This window comes from Planococcus citri, chromosome 4 (genome assembly GCF_950023065.1).
Source record: "Planococcus citri chromosome 4, ihPlaCitr1.1, whole genome shotgun sequence".
Taxonomy (NCBI): domain Eukaryota; kingdom Metazoa; phylum Arthropoda; class Insecta; order Hemiptera; family Pseudococcidae; genus Planococcus; species Planococcus citri.
The window spans coordinates 25,236,568-25,256,900 of NC_088680.1; the positions used below are offsets into that span (position 1 = coordinate 25,236,568).

At 34.0% G+C, this 20,333-nt stretch overlaps 2 protein-coding genes across 3 annotated transcripts in view; one reads left to right on the plus strand and one right to left on the minus strand.

Annotated features, from left to right (window-relative positions):
- Window positions 1-2,610, plus strand: part of LOC135846074 (phospholipase A1-like) — a 21,639-nt gene extending 19,029 nt beyond the window's left edge. For both annotated transcript variants that reach the window (XM_065365066.1, XM_065365065.1), the window contains exons 5-7: window positions 1,477-1,656; window positions 1,759-1,942; window positions 2,054-2,610. In XM_065365066.1, the coding sequence (XP_065221138.1) occupies window positions 1,477-1,656; window positions 1,759-1,942; window positions 2,054-2,255 (566 nt within the window). In that variant the 3' untranslated portion in view covers window positions 2,256-2,610. The remainder of the gene's footprint in view (window positions 1-1,476; window positions 1,657-1,758; window positions 1,943-2,053) is intronic.
- Window positions 2,611-4,420: 1,810 nt separating this feature from the next.
- Window positions 4,421-20,333, minus strand: part of LOC135842966 (protein O-mannosyl-transferase TMTC2-like) — a 533,307-nt gene continuing 517,394 nt past the window's right edge. Inside the window, exons 7-11 of the mRNA XM_065360664.1 lie at window positions 11,766-12,010; window positions 11,518-11,658; window positions 9,742-9,826; window positions 6,357-6,535; window positions 4,421-5,741 (exon numbers count right to left, since the gene is read on the minus strand). Coding sequence (XP_065216736.1) covers window positions 5,577-5,741; window positions 6,357-6,535; window positions 9,742-9,826; window positions 11,518-11,658; window positions 11,766-12,010 — 815 coding nt within the window. The 3' untranslated portion in view covers window positions 4,421-5,576. The remainder of the gene's footprint in view (window positions 5,742-6,356; window positions 6,536-9,741; window positions 9,827-11,517; window positions 11,659-11,765; window positions 12,011-20,333) is intronic.

Consider the following 20,333-nt stretch of genomic DNA (forward strand, 5'->3'; position numbering starts at 1 on the left):
CCAAATACTTCATTTTTGGTTTGACTTTGATTTGAAGTAGAATACGTCAATTTTGGAAAAATATCTACCATTAAAATAATTATGGATTTGATCTAAGAAAGATAGATTTTGAGATGAGAAATTATGCTTTAAATCAATTAAAGGAGTTGCGATATGATTGATCCGAGTCTTTTTAGAATTGAATTTAGGATGGGTCCAGCTAAAGGAATTTTTTTTAAAATTGAAAATTTCTAAAATTTAATTAGGCTTTATAGTTGCTTGAAATCTCTGCCTATCAATTTAAGAGGTCAAAAAAGAATAAAAATTCTAGAGTCGAGCTTCCCTCCATGTGGTCGAATTGTTCAAAAGTGACCTTGCAACTTATCAAAATTGGCTAATATTTTGCAGGAAATTCAAATATTTTGACAAAAATGTTTTTTGAACATTTTTTTAAAATTTTGAGCTTGGGATAAATCGAGTAATTTTCGGGATTTTTGAAGAAGTGTCATTTGAGCTATCAAAATGAGTTTAAATTTTTCAACAATCTTGATTATCTCGACGAATATGTTTCTCTGAGCAGTTTTGAGGAGTCTATACGCCAGGTCCATGATATTCGAGATTTTTGAAAAAACAATTTTAAATGGGTAAAAATTATCAAAACTTTTTTGGAAAATTTTGAAGAAGTTGGGTCCAAGATCGAGTCTGAAAAACACGTTTTCATAACCATAACCACCCCAAAAATTAAGTCAATTTTGGGCTGAAAATTTTTAGAAATGCTCAAAAAAAGTTTTGATAGAAATTTCAAATTTTTCCCCGACATTTTAGCCCATTTTTTTGTAGGTTAGATGACACTTTTTCAAAAATTCCAGGAATCATGGGCCAATCTTGAGCTCAGAATTCTTCATGAAAGGTCAAAAAATCATTTTCTTCGAAATATTTGAATGTTCCCCCAAATTCCCAAATTTTAATCCATTTTGATGGGTCCCAAACGACTTGTTCAAAAATCACAAAAATCGTGATGGGTTCAAAAGAAAAAAGCTCGATTGATTAAAATAAACGAGCTTGACGTGATCAGCGATGCGTAATTAATGATAATCGACTATTCGTACGTACACCCTTAGTACACTCTATTTGCCTTTCATTCGAGCAAAAAGCTCAAGTTCGAAAACGTGTTATCAGCGCCATCTATAGCATGATAGACGAAACAACTCTCTTAAAGAGAGAACAAATTTACAAATTTATGATGCAGCGCTTCAAGCGGTGAAAACGAGAGGTTCTTTTGTAATCTTAATTTTGGATATAAAAAAAATGTTTCGCAAAACTTTAACCTATCTTGATGGGTTGCTGAGTTACTTTTGAACAATTCTACGAGTACTAATGTTCATTTTTACTTGTGATTGGTGAGAGGGTGGGGCGTGATTTTAAAATCACGGGTATTTTTTTCGAGTCAGTTGTCAATTTTAGTACCTAGAGTTATGTTTCTGTTCATTCCAACAGGTCTAGATCCGGCCAAACCATTGATACCTAATGTGTTGAAGTCCAGATTAGATGCTGGAGATGCTGATCAAGTCCAAGTCTTGCATACCAGCTCCAGTTATGGCGATTCCAAGAAAATAGGTCATATTGATTTTTACTTCAATGGTGGACGTATTCAACCCTATTGTGTCAATGTTACCAGTGAGTTCCACAACATTACTTTAGGAAATTCTCGACAGAAATTGATGGAAATTTCTTCTCTACCGAATGTACCTTAAATTACGTAACTTTTTTTTTTTGCAGATGAAGAGCTTTGCAGTCATATGAGAAGTGTTTGTTACTTAGCAGAGAGTATTTTCGCAGATCGAGTAAGACATGGTACGAAATGTAAGCGACGTAATTTACAAGGCGAATCTGACTCCAAAGGCATCCTGAACCGGATCGGTAACGCTCATTTCATGCCCGTTGGACAGTTTACTCCTGAAGGGTAGGTATACTTTTGCATAATTTTCAACCAATTCAATTGGTATAATACTGTACATATTTCCAAGGCTAATTTTGACCAATATTGTTTGATGTTACCTACATTTATATATAGTGCTGTTGGTACATATTGTGTATCTAATATCGATGCACCATTCTGCTCCGCTGAAAGAAGCGATAAAGGAAGTCCATTTTGCTGTAGACCTTCACCAACTCAATCGCCAGATGTATCGACAGTTCCTGCTCTACCTGATAATGCTATTGGACGAGAATCCAAAAGTAATAAGGTCAATCCAAAGAAAAAGAATAAGCTTTAAATTTATAGTACATACCTACTTATGTGAATTTTTTTAATGAATTTTTTACTGTTTTTTTTGAGTGCGTAAATTTTTTTTTCTTATGTGTATGATACCTAGTATGATTTTTATTTTCATGTATTATTGCATGTTGGAAAGGAAAACATGTGTTTTGTGCAGTTGTTGTGAATTAAGTTGTTTATTTTTCAACTTCATAGATCTGTTTAGATTTTTTACTGTTTTTTTTTATTGGTTTGTATTTTTTTAATACTCAGCATGATTTTTGTATTTTATTTTTTATTGCATGTTGTGAAGAAGAATTGTGTTTTTTTATAATTGTTAAATGAAAGTAGATGTTATGAATTGGGTTGTTGAATTTTTCCACATTTTTTTCTATTGGTATCTTCTAAGCGCGGCTTTTTCGCCTCTTTATTAGGAGGTTGGATACGCCTTCCTAATGCTTGAACTTTCGAATCAATTTTGTGGGCTTTAGAGAGCTTTTTAGACCATACGAACCCTACGAATGGAAAAGAGAGGGGGGTCTGCAGGCGGAGAATCCGTTTTCGGTGTTGGTTCCGCCAAAAAGCTCAAAGTTCCATCAAAATTGAAGCTTTTTTTCAATAAAGTTGAATTTTCAGGTAGAAAAAAGCTCGATCGATTAAATTAAACGAAATTGACGTGATCAGCGATGCTTAATTAGTGATAATCGACTATTCGTACACTCTATTTGGCTTTCATTTGGCCAAAAAGCTCAATTTTGAAAAAGCTCAAATTTGCCAATTTTTGTCAATTTTGAGTACGAGTATATTAGATGCTTTATGTGACCAATTTCATTAGGAGAATGATATAGAGTATTAGGAGGTTCGATACTCCTAATATTTGAACTTTTGAATCAATTTTGCGAGCTTTAGAGAGCTCTTTTTACTGTACGAACTGTACGAATGGGGGATTTTTGCAGGTGGAGAATCCATTTCTAGTGTTGGTACCTCCAAAAAGCTCAAAGTTCCATCGAGAATGAAGCTTTTTTTCGAAAAAGTTGAACTTTCGGGTAGAAAAAAGCTCGATCGATTAAATTAAACAAGATTGACGTGATCAGCGATGCTTAATTAGTGATAATCGACTATTCGTACACCCTGTTTGGTTTTCATTCGATAAAAAAGCTCAATTTTGAAGACAACAAATTTCTGAAAAAAATGATGCGCGCTTCAGGTGGCAGAAAATTGAACTTCTTTTGTTATCGTCAAAAATACGTTGTAAATACACCTTTCTATATCCCAAAATCCGGATTATAAAAGAACTTCTCATTTTCACCGCCTGCAGCGCTGCATTATAAATTTTGAACTTTTGAATCAATTTTGCGAGCTTTAGAGAGCTTTTTAGACTGTACGAACTGTACGAATGAGGGGGTTTTGATGCATGGAGAATCCGTTTCCGGTGTTGGTTCTGCCAAAAAGCTCAAAGTTCCCTAAAAAATGAAGCTTTTTTCAATAAAGTTGAACTTTCAGGTACTCAAAAGCTCGATCGATTAAAATAAACGAGCTTGACGTGATCAGCGATTCGTAATTAATGATAATCGACTATTCGTACACCCTATTTGCCTTTCATTCGAGCAAAAAACTCAAGTTCGAAACCGTGGTAGCAGCGCCATCTGTAGCATGATTTATGAAACAACTCTCTTAAAGAGAGAACAAATTTACAAATTTATGATGCAGTGCTTCAGGCGGTGAAAACTAGAAGTTCTTTTGTAATCCTGATTTTGGATATAGAAAAATGTAATTTTCAACTCATTTTTCCACATTAACTAAATAAGTTCCAGTTTTGACCGTCTGCAGCGCTGCATCATTTTTTTCAGAATTTGTACTCTTTCAAGCAGTTTACTTTTCACATTACAGATAGCGCCACAGTCGTACATTTGAAAACGTTTTCTGAATATTTATACTAATTTGAGGGCGCTGATCGCGATTTTGATGTAATTATTGCATTTTAATGAGGTTTTATGATAGTTTGAGGTCGCTAATTCATAAACGTCAAGTTAAATATCATATTTTAAGTTTTTGGAAAATGACCTCAAATGAATTGACCATACCATAAGTCGAAAGTCGAAACGAATTTTGGAAGGAGGTAAATCTTGGAACTTTCTTCAATCATCCCTTGAGCTGAGGTCCAATTTCAAATCATCAATAACATCGGTATAGTAAAATTTATTTATTTAGGTAACATAAACACACATTTTACCACAAACGAGGCATAATGAAAAAATTGAATATAAGTAAATTATGTCCATTAAATATCGTAACAGAACCTTGAAAATAATAGGCACGAAAAATATTTTTATAAAAAATATTCTTTTATAAACAGAAAAAAAATGAAAAAAATTCAAAATTTTGTTTACAAATTCTAACGAACTTTCTAAAATACTTAATACCCTTAAAGAGAGGAAAAAAATTTTTAAGCTTAAGTACACATAAAAACAGAACAATGGAGAGGAAAATATTATATGAAAACTTAACATCTACAAATAAATCGCTGATAAAATGATAATGGTATCAAAGAGGGTGACTTCGTTGAAAATCATTGCACATTAGGTAGGTACGAAGAAAAAAATTCTAAAATGGTAGGAAAATAATGAAGGAATCAAACAGAATGAAAAAATTTCATAATTAAATACAAACGAATTTTTTTTTCTTGTTAATCATAGAATAGAAATTTAACAGCTTATGCCAGCAAATATGAATACAGTAGTTAGATCTTTTAAAAGTAAGTATTCCAACAATTCGTTTTTTAAAAAGCACTTTTTTCAGCTAATTGACCTATCCATCCAGTCACCGGAGCGGAGATCAGACCCATAACAGTAAAAAATTTTCAACGAGGAAAAAACAATATTTTAGAAAAAATGCCAAGTGAGAAATTACTTACTTAGGTAAGTAAGTACATTTAGATTCTGAAGCCACCGAAATAAAATCGATCACATTTCGTATGTAAAACATGATAAAAATTTTCTTTTTTTAAAATGCACTTTTCACGTAATCTCGCAATCCCAACAAGAGAAAAAAAACCCTCGGACGAAATTTCAAAATCAAAAACAAATAAAACCATCCGGAAACACGTATTTGTAAATCACAGTTACAATGATGCGATCCATTTCACACCATCGGAAGTAAAAATCAAAAATGAAAAAAAAAGGGGAAACAAAAACAAAGAAAAAAAAAACAACGACGACGATTTTATACGCAAATTGGTAGCTCGTAATTAGTAAGCATTTCCGAGTAACCTTACATTGCGTTAATTCGGTTTTAAAAACATGACTAATTTATTGGGTGATGGTCGATGGCAAGACGCTAGTCATAAAGATGGCATTTTCCAATGTGGTATGAGTTTTTTCATGTTTTCCAGCGCCAGTTCGTCGTGCGGATCTAGTTTTAAAGCTGCTCGATAGTATACGGTCGCTTCTTGGAATTTACCATTTAGATGTAGCATCGCTCCGAGGTTCACGTGGGCGCCTGGGTCCTGAAAAAATACGAGAAAATGGTATTATATTTAGAGTGAATAAATATTTTTTGGAATTAATTTTTTAAAAAGAGAAAAAGGTTTCTCAAAGTATATTAATTCTACTATTGCCAGAACTTTGAACTTGGTAAAGATTCCCAAAAAATGTAAGCAAGAGTTTTGTTATCAAAAATTTGCCACTTTGAAAGTAAACAATGTTTACTTTCAAAGTGGCAAATTCTATATTACATGTCATGTAATATAGAATGATCTTTTACTTTTTAGAGTGGAGCATTTGCTCACATAGCAACTCATCATTCAAATTAAGCCCATAATTCTGACATTTAAAAATTTTTCAAAGGTACGTTTTTTCATATTTTCTGTATTTTAGGCTTAAAAAAAAAAAAAAAAAAAACAATAAAGGAGAACACTTGGAATAAACAAGAAATTCGAGGCAATTTTTGAAAAACAAAAGCCAGAAAAATAGAAACTTCAAAAAAGTCATCAGAATAGGTTATTGTTAATGAGATATCCACATTACAAGGGAGCGTGGACAGACCCAAGAATCAAAATTACACATTTTGTATCTTTATTTTCTCCTTAATTTTTTATCGACAAAATATAACTCATTATTACCATCGGTTTCAACGATAAAGCTTGTCTGTAAAGTTGCTCAGCCTTATCACCCCTTCCAGCATGCCTGAATGCAGTCGCCGCTCCGATTATTAAATCGTATTCGGTTGGTGCAGATTTCATGGCTAGTAAGTATTGCTGAGCTGCTTCGTTATATCGACGATTTTGCGATAAAAACTGACCTGTAATAAAAGAAAATGTAACGTTAATTATTGTTAATAATAATTCTGATTGAAATTTTCAAAGCAACTGCGTATTTTTATTTCAAAATAAACTATGACAAGTCCCTCTGCCAACTTTTCTCTTTTCTCTTCTCTTACTTGTACTCGATAAAATGATCAAATAACGCAATTAACCGAAATTTTGATAAAGATGACCCATATTGAGAAAAATGCAGATTCCAGAATTGAATTTTCAGAAGCTGAAATTCAGTTTTCGACTTTGGATTAATTATTGAAAATTCAAAAAAAAAATTACTAGGTATTTTATTTTAGATAAAGGAGCTAGCCCAATTTACAAAAAAAAAAAAAATTAAACAAGGAATAGAAAAATCGAAAGTGCATTCAGAGGATTTGTCCGGGCCCCGGGGGGAGGGGGGTTAAAATATTCTCAATTTTTTCGCCAAATTTGCTCAACGTTTCAACGTTTCACCCCAAACCCCCCCCCCCCTCCTCCCACGAGTATTTTTCATGCTAATTAGTTAGTTGTGGTTCGAAGAAATTTTGGAGGGGGGAGTTGGAAACAAACATTTTGAATAATTTTAAATGTTTAAAAACGATGTTTTTATTCATGAAAAAAAATTGGAATTGTTCTATTGCAAGGTTGGAAATCAAAAATTCGCAAATTTTCATGTTTTTTTTAGTCTTGTGGACTTTGAAAAATCAAATTCAAAAAGATTAAAAAAAAAAAAAAGTTACAAAGTAGAATTCAAATTTGCCCGAGCGAAGCGAGAGCAAAAGCTTTGAAAAAATTGACATTTCGAAAAGTAAAATAACTGATGCAAAAAGTTGATTCTCATAGCTTCAACATTGAAAATTTTCAACAATAGTTTTCAGAAAATTATAATATTTTCAAAAATAGGAATAAAGGCTTGAGCGAAATGAGGGCAAAAGCGTTCGAAAATTAATAATTTTTAAAAATTAAAACATTATTTTCTATGTGATAAGTCAACTTTTCAATCCTACATTTTCGGTCAGAATTTTTTTTTGAAAATTTATAATTCAAGAAAAAACCCATAGTTTTTGGTAATTCTATTTCCCCAACCAAATTACCCAATAATTCCTTAACTTTTTCCAACTCACCCAATTTTTCCCAAAAATTTATAACTTTTCGCCTGAATTTTTTAAGGGGGAAGGGATGAGCACCCTCCACTCCCCCCCATTCGGCACGCCTCTGAGTGCATTCAAAATATACCACTATCGTCAGTTGAAAACATTCAAAGTTGTTTGGTTTATATCCAATTTTTGACCTATCGAATTGAATTATGGTGATTTCAAGCCATTCCGGAACCTCCAAAAAATTTCAGAATCTTCAAGATTTTGGAGAAATTTTCCATAAAAAAGCTAAAATGAAATTCAGCACCTATAAGCTCGAGTAGGTACATAATCTTGGGCCTTTTCGATGAATTAGATACAAATTTTCAAAATCAGGTTCTCGGTTACAAAGCCAAAATTATTTTATTATAGCTTTACCCTATTTTCGACCACAAATATATATTTGGTTGTTTCAAGCTGCTCTGAAGCCTCCATCAGGTTTTGGATTTTACAGTTTTTAAGAACAAAATAAAAAATTTCATTGATGTGTTGACACATAAATTTTGAAGCCAGTTCTGTTAGATTGGGATTCCAAATTTTCTTCGGAGATTATTTTGAGAAAAACTATACCCCGAGAGAAAAATATTTGAATTCATAGTCAAGGCGAAATTCCTTCATAAAGGACCAAATAACATTTTAGCTAGCTCTATTCACTCAAATTTATTCACAACGAGCTGTTTCCATTTTAGGCACGACTTTCAAAATTTGTATCATTCTCGACACTCAATTTTAAAAAAAAATGAAAAATGAATAAAAAGACAAATCAGAAAATCTATCTTACTTTAAACGAGTAGAAATGGATTTCGAAAACTTGAGGCCACATAAATTGCAGCAGAAGTGGTCACGCCAATTCTAAATTTTTTTAACTGAAAATATGTCATTTTTTTCATTTCAAAGTTGTCACCCCCTGAGTATAAGTATTGCCTGAATTTTCCAGTACTTCAAAAAATGTTCAAAAAAGATTGGAAAATTAAATGCAGCGCCATCATATTTGGATTGACCATCCTTGTGACATTTCAAGACAATTACTTTAGGCACAAATACAATCAAATCAAAAATCGATTTCCGTAATTCTGTTCAAACCCATATTTCAATAACTTCCCAACTTATTTTTATAATGTAGAACTGAAAAATTCCAAAATCTCCTGGAGGCTCCACAATAGCTAAAAAAAACTACTATTCGATTCTCAAGATCGAAAACAGGCTATAAACCATTTCTCCTTCAATTTGATCAAATTTTGAGTTTTTCAAAAAAAATAGCCGAATTTGACTTTCTAAGAATTTGTTGAAAATTCGGAACACGTACACTACCTACACTGGTACAAAATTCAGCACTGGAAATTTATCCTTCATAGGAGATCGTACATTCCTTTTAAAAAGAATTTCAACACATTTTTAAAAACCTCTTTCCATCAATTTCAATTAAAATTTCGATCAATATTTCACACGAATCAAGTACTAGATACATTTAATCCACAATCAACAGGAATTTTCTTAATCTTTCCACCAAAATATTGCCCCCCCCTCTTTTAATTCTTTTCCTCATAAGCGCTCGATTTAAACTCGTGATAAATTATCGAACATCTGTACTCGACGAGTCGAATTTGCCAAACGTCCTTTTTCATTTCCTGCCTTTCGCATCGTGCTCGCTCATCATCCTCCCACAGATACACACGTCAACCAGACGACGACGTGATCTGAATAAGTATGAATCTTATCGTCCCACGAAGTATACGAAACATACTATATAACTTATAACGTAGAAAGCGAATGTTGGCGTGTTTCTAAAATTAATTTCCAGAATTTTGAGGCCTCTTTATCTTTTGTAGGTACTATTTTAATTTGCATTTTCAATTCGTTCTCCTAAAACATTTTCTACGAAAAAACCACCAAACCAACATCACGATGACGTCGTCGTTTGATTTCAATTTCGTATTTTGATTTTCAAGCTAACGATTCTTCATACATAATCTTTTCTCGTCATTTATATTTTTGAAACTCGTCGAGATCTAAATTTTTACTGATAATATTATTATAATTTTTATTTTTTTTTTCATTTTTATCATATTATGTACCATAATGCTGATGCACGTTTGGATCCTCGGGAGCGAGTTCTTGGGCTTTCAAGAATCGTTGCTCAGCTTCAGCGATTCTGCTTCTCTGTAAAACGAAACAAGAAACGTATTAGCAATGATTATCATATCATCAAAACAGAAATGAATGGTAAATATTTAAAGTAGATAAATACATGACTCGTAATACAAAAAAATTAACGAGAATGGGAAAGGGACGGGATCGTCAACAAGTAGGTGTTCATACTCAAAAAAACATTTTCAACTTTTTTTCAAAAATTTGAATTTTTGAAAGAGCATAAAATTTTGGAGTTTGATTTGGGACATTTCTTCAAATTGAATTTCAATATTTTCAAGAAGGGGAAGAGGGAAAGAGAAAGGGGAGTAAAAAGCGTAAAATGAATGAAAAATTAAAAAGTTTTATTTAGGATATTTCTCCAAATAACGTTTTTAAATATTTTTCAGAAGAGGGGGGAGGGAGGTGGAAAGACAATTTTCTCTGATACAGTATTTAAATTTTACAAAATGGAAAGAAATTTTCTTAGTTTTTTTTTTATCCCAGAAACAATCGAAAATAAAAATTCTAAAATAATGAGAGAATAAAAATATGAAATCTCGATGATTAAAAAATGTAAAAAAAAGACAATGTGTCAATAAGCAAGAAAATATGAAAATGTAAGGAAAAACCAGAACTACTAATCAGAAGCACTTTTTCAAATTAATATGATTTTCAAAGGGAGGAAGAAGAGAACGAAGTTTTATAGACATAAAAAAATGTGTCAATTTTCAAGAAGGGGAAAATTAATGAAAAAAAGTAAAATTGGGAACACGTTTTATTTTCTTCAAGATTTTCCAATTGCCAAAATTTTTTCATAGATTTTCTCCCAGGTATGAATAAGATTACCGAAAAGATATTTGAGCAGAACTTTTCTTTTTTGAAGTTGAAATTCCTAAAAAAAAACCACCATTTAAATTCTTGACTTTTGAAACCAAAAAATTAAATTTCTCATATTTGAAAAAAAAAATAAAAATTTTTCACCTATCAAAATACGAATTTTCGAAGGCTTTTGCCCTCAGTTCGTTTGAACCTGTTGGTTTTTTCTTTTAAAAAAATCACCCCCCAAAAAAATCATGATTTTAAATTATAAAATTTTCAAACCAAAAAAATCAAATTCTTCACATAAAAACCATTGTGTTTTCACCTATCAAAATACGAACTTTCGAAAGCTTTTGCTCTAGCTACGCTCGGGCTATAATTTGTTTCTTTTTTACAAAATAAAAAATTCCGCCTTTGAGGCTTCTAAAAATTGAACTGAGAAAACAAAAAATTTTTTAAAGTCGACATGATAGAATATAAAGAAGACCTACCTATAATGTCAAAGGGCAGAACTGTTTCCTCATCTTATATTTTGCCAAAATTTGTATCTTTTCTTCATATCAGTTGGCAAATTTTCGGTTCGACCTCACCCCCCCCCCCCAAAAAAAAACCAAAATATTTAGTTTCATTTTTGTTCCAATTGGCCATTATTTCCCAATTTTTCATGTTAATTTTGATGGCAAGAATGGTGATTGCGGAGGGGAGGGGGGAAAATAGGTGAAAATTTCTGTTGAAAATTAGCGTAAATGTGTATTTTTAACCATGATGTTTGAAAATTTTGAAAAAATTGAAATTGAAATGGGTTAATACAGATTTCAACTCATATTTCTTTTGTACAACGAGAGACCTGACTTGGAAAAATCATTAATAAACGATTAAAAATGATACAGTAATAAACTAACATTTTTGGCCAACAGTCTTCCATACATGAGGTGAGTAGCCACGTGGGTCGGTTTCACCTCCATCGCAGCTAAATGCCATTTCTCAGCTTCATCCAATTCACCAACGTGGAACAAAGCTTCTCCTAATAAATTATACAGCACCTGGAATCAAAAAATACGCATCATTTTCGAGTTCTTTCATCATCACTTATCCCATTCCATCGACCATGATGTCCCTCTACCCTCAATTTTCACAATACAAAACTTACCTGAGGCTGATAATTTTCTGGTAACGAATCCACCGCTTCACGGTAAATGGTAATCGCCTCGTTGTACCTTCCTCGATCCGCCATCAGTCTGCCCAAATGCAACAGGGCTGAGATTTTGGTCGATTCGTGTGATATGGGATCCTTGACACCGGTCCCGTCTAGACTGGCGCATCTCCTCAGAATCACCTCGGCATCTTCGCATTTACCCAGCGATGCTAGTAATTGACCCAGATTCAGATGAGCCTCTGCAAAACGATTTCCAAATTAATATTCATGTATGTACTTTCGAGTTGACATTAAAATAAAATATTAAATAAATAAAACAACATGTAAAATACAAATTTAACTATAGGGTTCCGAATTTCAGTATAAGTACAACAAATCGCCCCAAGAGAGTTATCAAGTACAAACGAGAACACTCCCCAAGACCCCCATTAACCACCCACGACTCGACTGTACGTATTTTTCTCAAAAATATTGACACGTTGATAATAATAATTTCACCAGCAATATCATTCTCTACACGAAAAACATCCATCTCGGTACATATTATATTTCGACGTCTTCGTAACTTTTGTTACAGCTTCTCCTCCCTTCTCATCCCCGTTCTCTTCGGGCCTTCATTTTCCTCGTCATCGTTGTCGTGCTCTTTTCGCACAACTTCTGTAACCACCGCTATCACCGCGAGGCAAAAGGCAGCCAGCGTTTCCATGTGTGCGAAGACTTTCTAATAATTTGCCGACATTTTTTCGTCCGATGGCAACGTCATTGTGCTCGATTTTCCCCACAATCGAATTACTTTCCGGATAACTTTTTCCATTCGGCGTGTTCGTCGAGTTCCTCCACCTTTTCGCCCCTTTCGCCTATCGAGTTCTATTATTGAAAAGAGAAAGAAGGAGTAGAAAAAAAACTTGTCCAAGTTAATTTCAAAAAACTTATTTTTGCGCGACAATTGCCTTTTTGATTCGTATCTGAAGGTCTACAGGGTGTTTCGCAAAGATGAGCGTAGCTTTTGAGAGAATCGATTAACGATGTCGTGAGTCAAACTAATATTGTTGTTTGTTTCATTTGATAGAGATCTCTGGATAACTGAAAGTTATAGGAAAATAAACGACAGAACCGATTTTGATCAAATTTGAAATTTCATAACTATGTAGGTTACCAGCCGAACATTTCGATATCATCATCAAGTTCCAATAGCTCAAAGCTTCCAAGTTTATCGAGCATCAAAATTTTTTCCAACATTTTTTAAAACTCATTATCTAGAAAATGGCTGAACCGATTTCGATGAAATTTTAAATCTTACAAAGCCTCCACCATTCCTAACGAATCGTTTATTAACAAGAGGATCTGTTTCCAAACAAAGTGTTAACGGATAAATTGATTCATTTCTCAGTGAATTGTTCGTGAGAGCATTAATTTATTTAAGGGAATCATTCGTGAACAGATTGATCAATTTTTTTTAGGTACTTACCTACTTATTTGTATGTTTAATACGTTATTATGTATAAGATGATAGGCTGGAGAGAAAAACAACGGCGAAAGGACGAAAATGCGGTTTCATTTGAAGTTTTTTTTTTTACAAAAGCGGCGCCTGTGGTCATAAAATGGTATTTTTTTCTGAATGCCGCCCGCGACAAATATGGGCGTGTGGATTCCATTATAAAGTTGAGAAACATTTCTATTTATGGGCGAAAATGTACCAGAGTAGGCGAATTCTAAAGCATATATTTTATTTTGGTGTGTGCGGATTTCTCTATTATAAACGTCCTGTAGTAGTTTTTTGCTGCTTGCTTTGTTTTTTTTTTCGGATTCAAAATTGATGAGTTTTTATTCGACAGAGAGTATTCGGTTACGGTTCTCAAGTGACGAGTATTTTAGAGAAATAATTGCTCAGGGATGAGCTGAGATTTCGATGTAGATAATTAGATAGGTGAAATGGACACAAATTAATTATATTACCTAAGTATCCAAGTACTTCTGCGAGACGAGAAAATTACCATCTCGTATTTCGGTAGCAGAATGATGTACTAATTTTTTCATTATACATGCTACGAAAGTATAAGTTTTCCGCCCTCTGTGCATGCTACGAAAATGCTCTATGTTTACCCGGGTCGAAAATGAAAATCTTTCAACTTTTAAAGGGCTCTGGAGGCGGAAAAAAGCATTCTACGGAAAAATGAAGTCGAGGAAAATTGTAGAAAATTAAATTTCCAATCGACATAATGTCTTTAGTTTTTTTCTAGGAGGCTTAGTATTCGATATATTTACTATGCAAAAAAGGGGTCATACTCATCACTTTAACCAAAAACGGGCGTAAAACTTATTTTCGTAGCATGAATAATGAAAAACATCTTACAATGCAAGAAGCGACGTGAAGAATGTTTGGTCTCGTGCTTTAACTCCCCTCGCCTTCGGCTCGGCGAGTCAAATTGCACTCGACCAAACATACTTCACTTTCGCTCCTTGTATTGTAATATACTATTACGTTCTCGATCATCGTGAAAGAGAACATATTTTTTGCGGAAGAAATTCGATCTCAAGATTGTTTAATGACTGTTCGTTAACGAGGTACAAACCTTTTTTCCGCTTTCCCTCTCCCTCGCACATTGTGTGCTGAGAGTGAAATTAAAATTTCCCAAAAGTCTCGCTTTTTTGACAAAAAAAAAATGTCAAAAATTCTCTCTTTTTGTAACAGAATAATTGTGAGTGAAAATCTCGCTTTTTCGACAAAAATATTGCGAGAACGTATCATTTATTGCCAATAATTGCCAAAAAGTCGCGCTTTTCGGTAAAATTGTCAGTTTTTTATGTTTTATAAAAATTGTCAAAAATTCTCGCTGTTTCTAATACCGACAAAAATCTTGTTTTTAAGTAAAATCACTAAAAATTATCGGGTTTTTGAAAAAAAAAAATTCAAAAAGTCTCGCCATTTTCTAAAAATTGACCAAAAGTAACTAAGTATTACTTTTTGCCAAAAAATCTAAAAATTCTAGCTTTTTTGCAATTGAAAAAAATGGCGAAGAAATACAAAGATCGCCACAATATAATTCCAAAAAGTTGTTAACTTTTGCTTTTTAGCAAATCGCTGAAGATTTACAATTTTTTTGAAAAATTATCCATTCTCGCTTTTTTGTCGATATTTTTCAGGGTTGAAAACTGTTTGGAACCACCACAACCGCTTTTTTAGGTCAGGTGAAACGGGAACCAGAACCATCAGAACCATTTCAAAATTTGGAAAAGAGAAGTACCAAAAGAACAACCATATAAAATGATTTTGAAACAATTTAGAACCATTTAGAACCGATTGAGTTTTTTAAGGAAAGAACAACCAGAACAAGAACCAGAACAAGTTTCAAATAAGAAGAACCATCAGAACCCTTTTCAGGAATCGGTTCTTTTTGGTCCCCTCATCATTGAAACTTCGTTTTTTTTACCAAAGTGAAATAAGAATTCGTGTTTTTCATGCAAAATAAGCGAGGTAAAGGGGAATTTTTTCAAATTTTCAATTTTTTGCCATTTTTTGGACCTGGAACCGTTTGGAACCATTTTTTAATTGGTGGAACAACCAGCACCACCAGCAAAATATCAAAGGAGGAGTAAAAGGAACCACCAGAACCATTTGAGTTTGAGAAGAACTGAGAACCATTTTGGAAGAACAATGTGAAAGGTACCTTTTGGAACCAGAACAAAACCATTACAAAGCCATGTCTGAGAACCTTTTGGGAACCGAAACTGGGAACCAGTAATATTTAAGGTTCTAAGAACCACCACCATCACAACCAATTCAATTCAAAACGGTTTTCAACCCTGATATTTTTTGCTGAAAGTCCAACTTTTTGCTAAAATTGCCAAAGTCTTGTTTTTCAACAAACTTACCTACCTACTAAAAATTGTCGGTTTTTTGTAAAACTCACATTTTTCCAAAAAATGTTTAAGGTCTTCTTTTTTGCCAAAAATTGTCAAAAAGCCGTTCCTTGAGGGACTTCAAATCAAATCAAATCAAGTTTATTTTCTGCATTTTTCAAAAAAACCAATAATTTTTAGCAATTTTGCTTAAGAACAAGATTTGAGTACTTGAAAAAGAACAAAGCTCCAGGACTAGATAAGGTGACAGCTGAGGTCTTTAAAGCGGGAAGTGGAGAGCCACTCACAAAATCCACAACATATGCAACTCGATATGGCTGAGCAGCAAATGGCCAGAGGACTGAGTACAGTCAACATATGTCACTCTGTACCAAAAAGGATCTCCAGAGAATTGTGAGAACTACAGAACAATCTCTTTGATAAGTCACACCAGCGAAGTATTACTGAAGATTGTATACGATAGGTTATACTCACTCATGCACAGCCAAATTCCTCCAGAACAAGCAGGATTCGTGAAAGGAAGGGGAACTAGGGAGCAAATCCTTAAACTCAGACTGCTGATTGAGAAAGCACGCGAATACAATGTAAGTACTAGGGTGGTTCATGTAACATTTTTTTTGAAATCTTGAGGTCTTACCCCTTAATTTTGTTCCTTTTAATGAAAAAATGACAACATAAAAATTTTGTTGAAAAATATTAATATTTAGAGGTCGTGCACAAGCGTTGAATGTTGAGAGCTATGAGTGTGCGAAAGCACAATACTTCCCACGACGGTGCTGTGGGAAACGCAACGAAGCTTGATGGGGTTGATTCTATGCAACTGTACTGAGAGTGGCATCCCCCACTACAACTTATTATGTGATACCAATTTTTTGGGGGTTTTTAAGACAACTATTCCAAAGTATTGATTATGATTTTTTGGCTGTAGAATTCATTTGAACCTGAATTATGGAATTTATAAATCAAAAAATTCCATGTTTACTAAGTAATATGTACCTCTTAAATTGATAATAGCTGATAAAACATCAACTATTCAACTAGAAGTGCTGAATCTTATAAAATATTCATATTTCAATGTAAAATCCCATAAATTGTTTCCCTTTAGTTTCAAAGTAGAATAGAATATTACAACCTCAAATTCATATCTACTTATACTTTTTTCTTTACTTTTCAAATCTTTTGTATTTATTTTCACCTTCAGTGATCTTCGGAATTGAAAAATTGTTGTTGACTCATCATTAATAACATTCATAAAAAGCTCACCAAGGACTAGACTTACTTATCATGCATTGTAGAGGGGATAATGTGTTGTAATCTGCTTTGATCCAACAAGGGGACACTACGCTGCGTTCCCCGGCGCGCAACTGTGAGAAGTTTTTGCTGGACGCGCTCATACCTTCTCAACATTTAACTCTCATGCGCGACCTCTAAATATTATTTTTTTGACCTGAAATTTTTTGTCAAGTGTTTTCTGACCAAAATGGAACACTTCTAGGGGCCCTAGGGGGTAAGCTCAAAAAATTAAAACATACAATTTTTTCTATTGTTTTTTGAACCACCCTAGTGCGTACTGTGCTGTGTTTTGTAGATTACAAGAAAGCTGTTGACTGCATACAATGGCAAAAACTGTGGAGAATTCTACTCGAGGTGGGTGCCCTAATACAAGTGGTGAGGCTGATGAAACAATTACAAGGGAAGCGTGGCAAATGTCCGAATCAACAGAGAGACCACATCGGAGAAATTCTACCCAGAGAGAGGAGTAGGACAGGGCTGCATTCTATCCCCACTCCTGTTTAATCTGTATGGAGAATATATAATTTGTTAAACATTGCAGCTAATTGTATCAGAAAGCACCAATGAAGACAGGTCAGGTGAGTGGCAGGGAGGAGTATTGATTGGAGGTGTACGAATATCAAATCTTTGCTATGCTGATGACACCACCCTCATTGCCTCAAGTGTCAAATATATGACCAGTTTTTTTGAAATGTCTGGAAGAGTTCAGTGCAAAATACTGGCTGCTGATAAATAAAGCAAAGACAAAGATCATGATTGTGAACCAGCCTGAGAACAACTCGCCTGAAATACAGGAAATTGAGAGCATCAAAGTTGTGAGTCAGTTTGTATATCTGGGATCCTTTGTGGATAACTGTAGTGGAAGAAATCCAAATAAATACTTTAGCGATCCTATAGGTATAAATTCTACCTAATCTATTTTTCAAACAGTCAGCTGTTCCACTTTATATACCCTTAGCGATCCTATAGACATCTAATGAAACTATTCATCATAACAATCAGCTGGTTTTCTTCCACTACAATAACAAAGGAGGCGAATAAGCAGAGATAAGCGGTGCATATTCGAATGTACCGATTAGTGGTTATCAGTAGAACCATGGGGGGTAAAAACTGTATCTGAATGTCCGTTGCAATATGACCGCGAATGTCCCAAAAAGTGTATCTGAATGTCCGTTTGGATTTTTGCGCTTACAGGGGTTTCTAAAGTAGGTCTAGGTACATCTGTTGAATATAATGTACCTAGTTCAAAAAAATTTTCTTTGCAAATATTTCGCATTAATTAATAATTATGCTAAATTGTAGAAAGATATCATTAAAATTTAGGTTTACGTTTTGAAAATTTGGAGATTACTAAAATGAATCGTACTAGCCTATAGGCAAATGTTAGATATCAGAGAAAAGGCATACCTAATAGTCATGAAATGATCTACTTGTAATTGTAAGATCAAGAAAGATATTTTAGAATTTTCTTCAGTTCTCAATCAGATTATAGGCACATACGTTTTAAACAATTTTTTTTTCATCCCTCCCCCTCTTCTTGGACTATAAGAACATTTCAGCTTTAGCCAGAGGAATTTCATATTTTGTGTGATTTTACGTTGGATTTGAAAAATATGAGTGGAGATTACTTTCGCTAAAAAATTGAGGTATGTCCAAATTCTTGAGAGGGAGAAACAAAAGCAGGCGATAAAGGTCAAAAAAATTAAAATCAACTTTTTAGAGCAATTTCGAAGAAGAGAAACCTCACAAATCGACTTTGAAGGCTGGAAAATTTGCATGTGCATTTTGAGGGGGTCCTTGATATGCCTTTTAAGGGTTTAGACTTTTCAGCTGTAAAAAAGTAAATTTTTGTGCCTTCTCAATGGTTTTTAGCCTGATTTTCCTGAAGTAAAAATGCAATAAGGCTTAGGCTATACAGTCGATCATAATTCCAGGATTTGGAGTGGGGCCTCTCATAAATCTATTTTGGGGTTTCATGAGCACATCTTCATCGACCTTACGCTTATCTAGGTATTTTTATGCTACATGCAAGGTATGTAGTTGTACTTTCAATTGGGTTCCATATTCCTCAAAACCCAGATATGTTTGGGAATCCCTAGTCATACAAGGTTTTTTTTACTTCGGACATTCGGATACACCTTTTGGGACATTGGCGGTCATTTCGCTTCGGACATTCGGATACAGTTTTCACCCCCTGTGGTTCTATTGTATTCTACTAATCGGTACATTCGAATATGCGGCCGAGATAAGATGCAGAGTGCAGATTACAATAAGCACCATGTCTCGTCTAAAGAAGATATGGTCAGACACAGCAGTGAGTAAGGCTCTGAAGATAAGGCTGGTAAATGCTCTAGTTTTCTCTGTGTTTCTCTACGCTTCGGAAACTTGGACAGTAGGTGAGGGAGACTGAAGAAAAATTTATGCACTTGAGATGTGGTGCTGGAGGAGAATGCATCGGATCCCCTGGACAGAGAATAGGACCAACGTGTCTGTCTTGGGAGAAATGGGTGTCTGGAAAAGATTGTCAGCAATGGTACTCAGCAGAATCCTCAAATATTTTGAGCATGTCACAAGGGCAGATGCCATGGAATCCCTGTTCATCCAAGGCAAGGTTGAGGGAACAAGAGGATGAGGACGATCCCCCACAAGATGGACAGACTCCATTTGGAAAGCCATTGGACACAGCTTCCCAGCTCGAGTCAGGAGCGCCCTAAATAGAGACAGCTGGAGGGAGCTGGTGTATGTGTCACGAGAAAATAATTTTGTGCAATTGATAATTTTGATTTCATTTGGAATTTTGTTATAAATTTTTGTAGCCATGAAGTCTATACTAGTTTGGTAAAATTTAGTCCTGAATTGTGTGCTATGAAGTTGTTGGCTATTTCTAGTACATATAATGACTATGTTGAAGGGTATGTAGTTTTACTATGCCCTTCTTCACAGTTTGGGCTATCAGATATATGTATACGCAGACTTTATAAGGAACAAACATCATTTTTGGGAGACCAGGGGGGGGGACTTTTTCTTGAAAACGTGCTTATTTAGAAAGATTCTGCCAATAAAAGAAAAATTTTCAAAAAATTTCTACAGACATTGATTTTTTATATATATTTTTTGTTCCCTAATTTGGAGGGGGGGGACTGTATGCAAGAGAGCCAATATCATTTGAAGGCCCAACAGAGGATTTTTTTGGAGAAGTGGTTTATGTAGGTAGAACAATCGTTTTTATGTGGAAATGAGATATTTTCGAAAAATGTTCTCTGATATAATTTATTCTCATTTTTTTGTCAATTTTCTTACCCAAGAAACTTTGGGGGCGGGAGGTTGAAAACTTGAACTTTGCAAAATCTGGTACACTCTACTAAAATTTAATCATGTTTTTATACCAAAGGCACATATTTTTTTGAA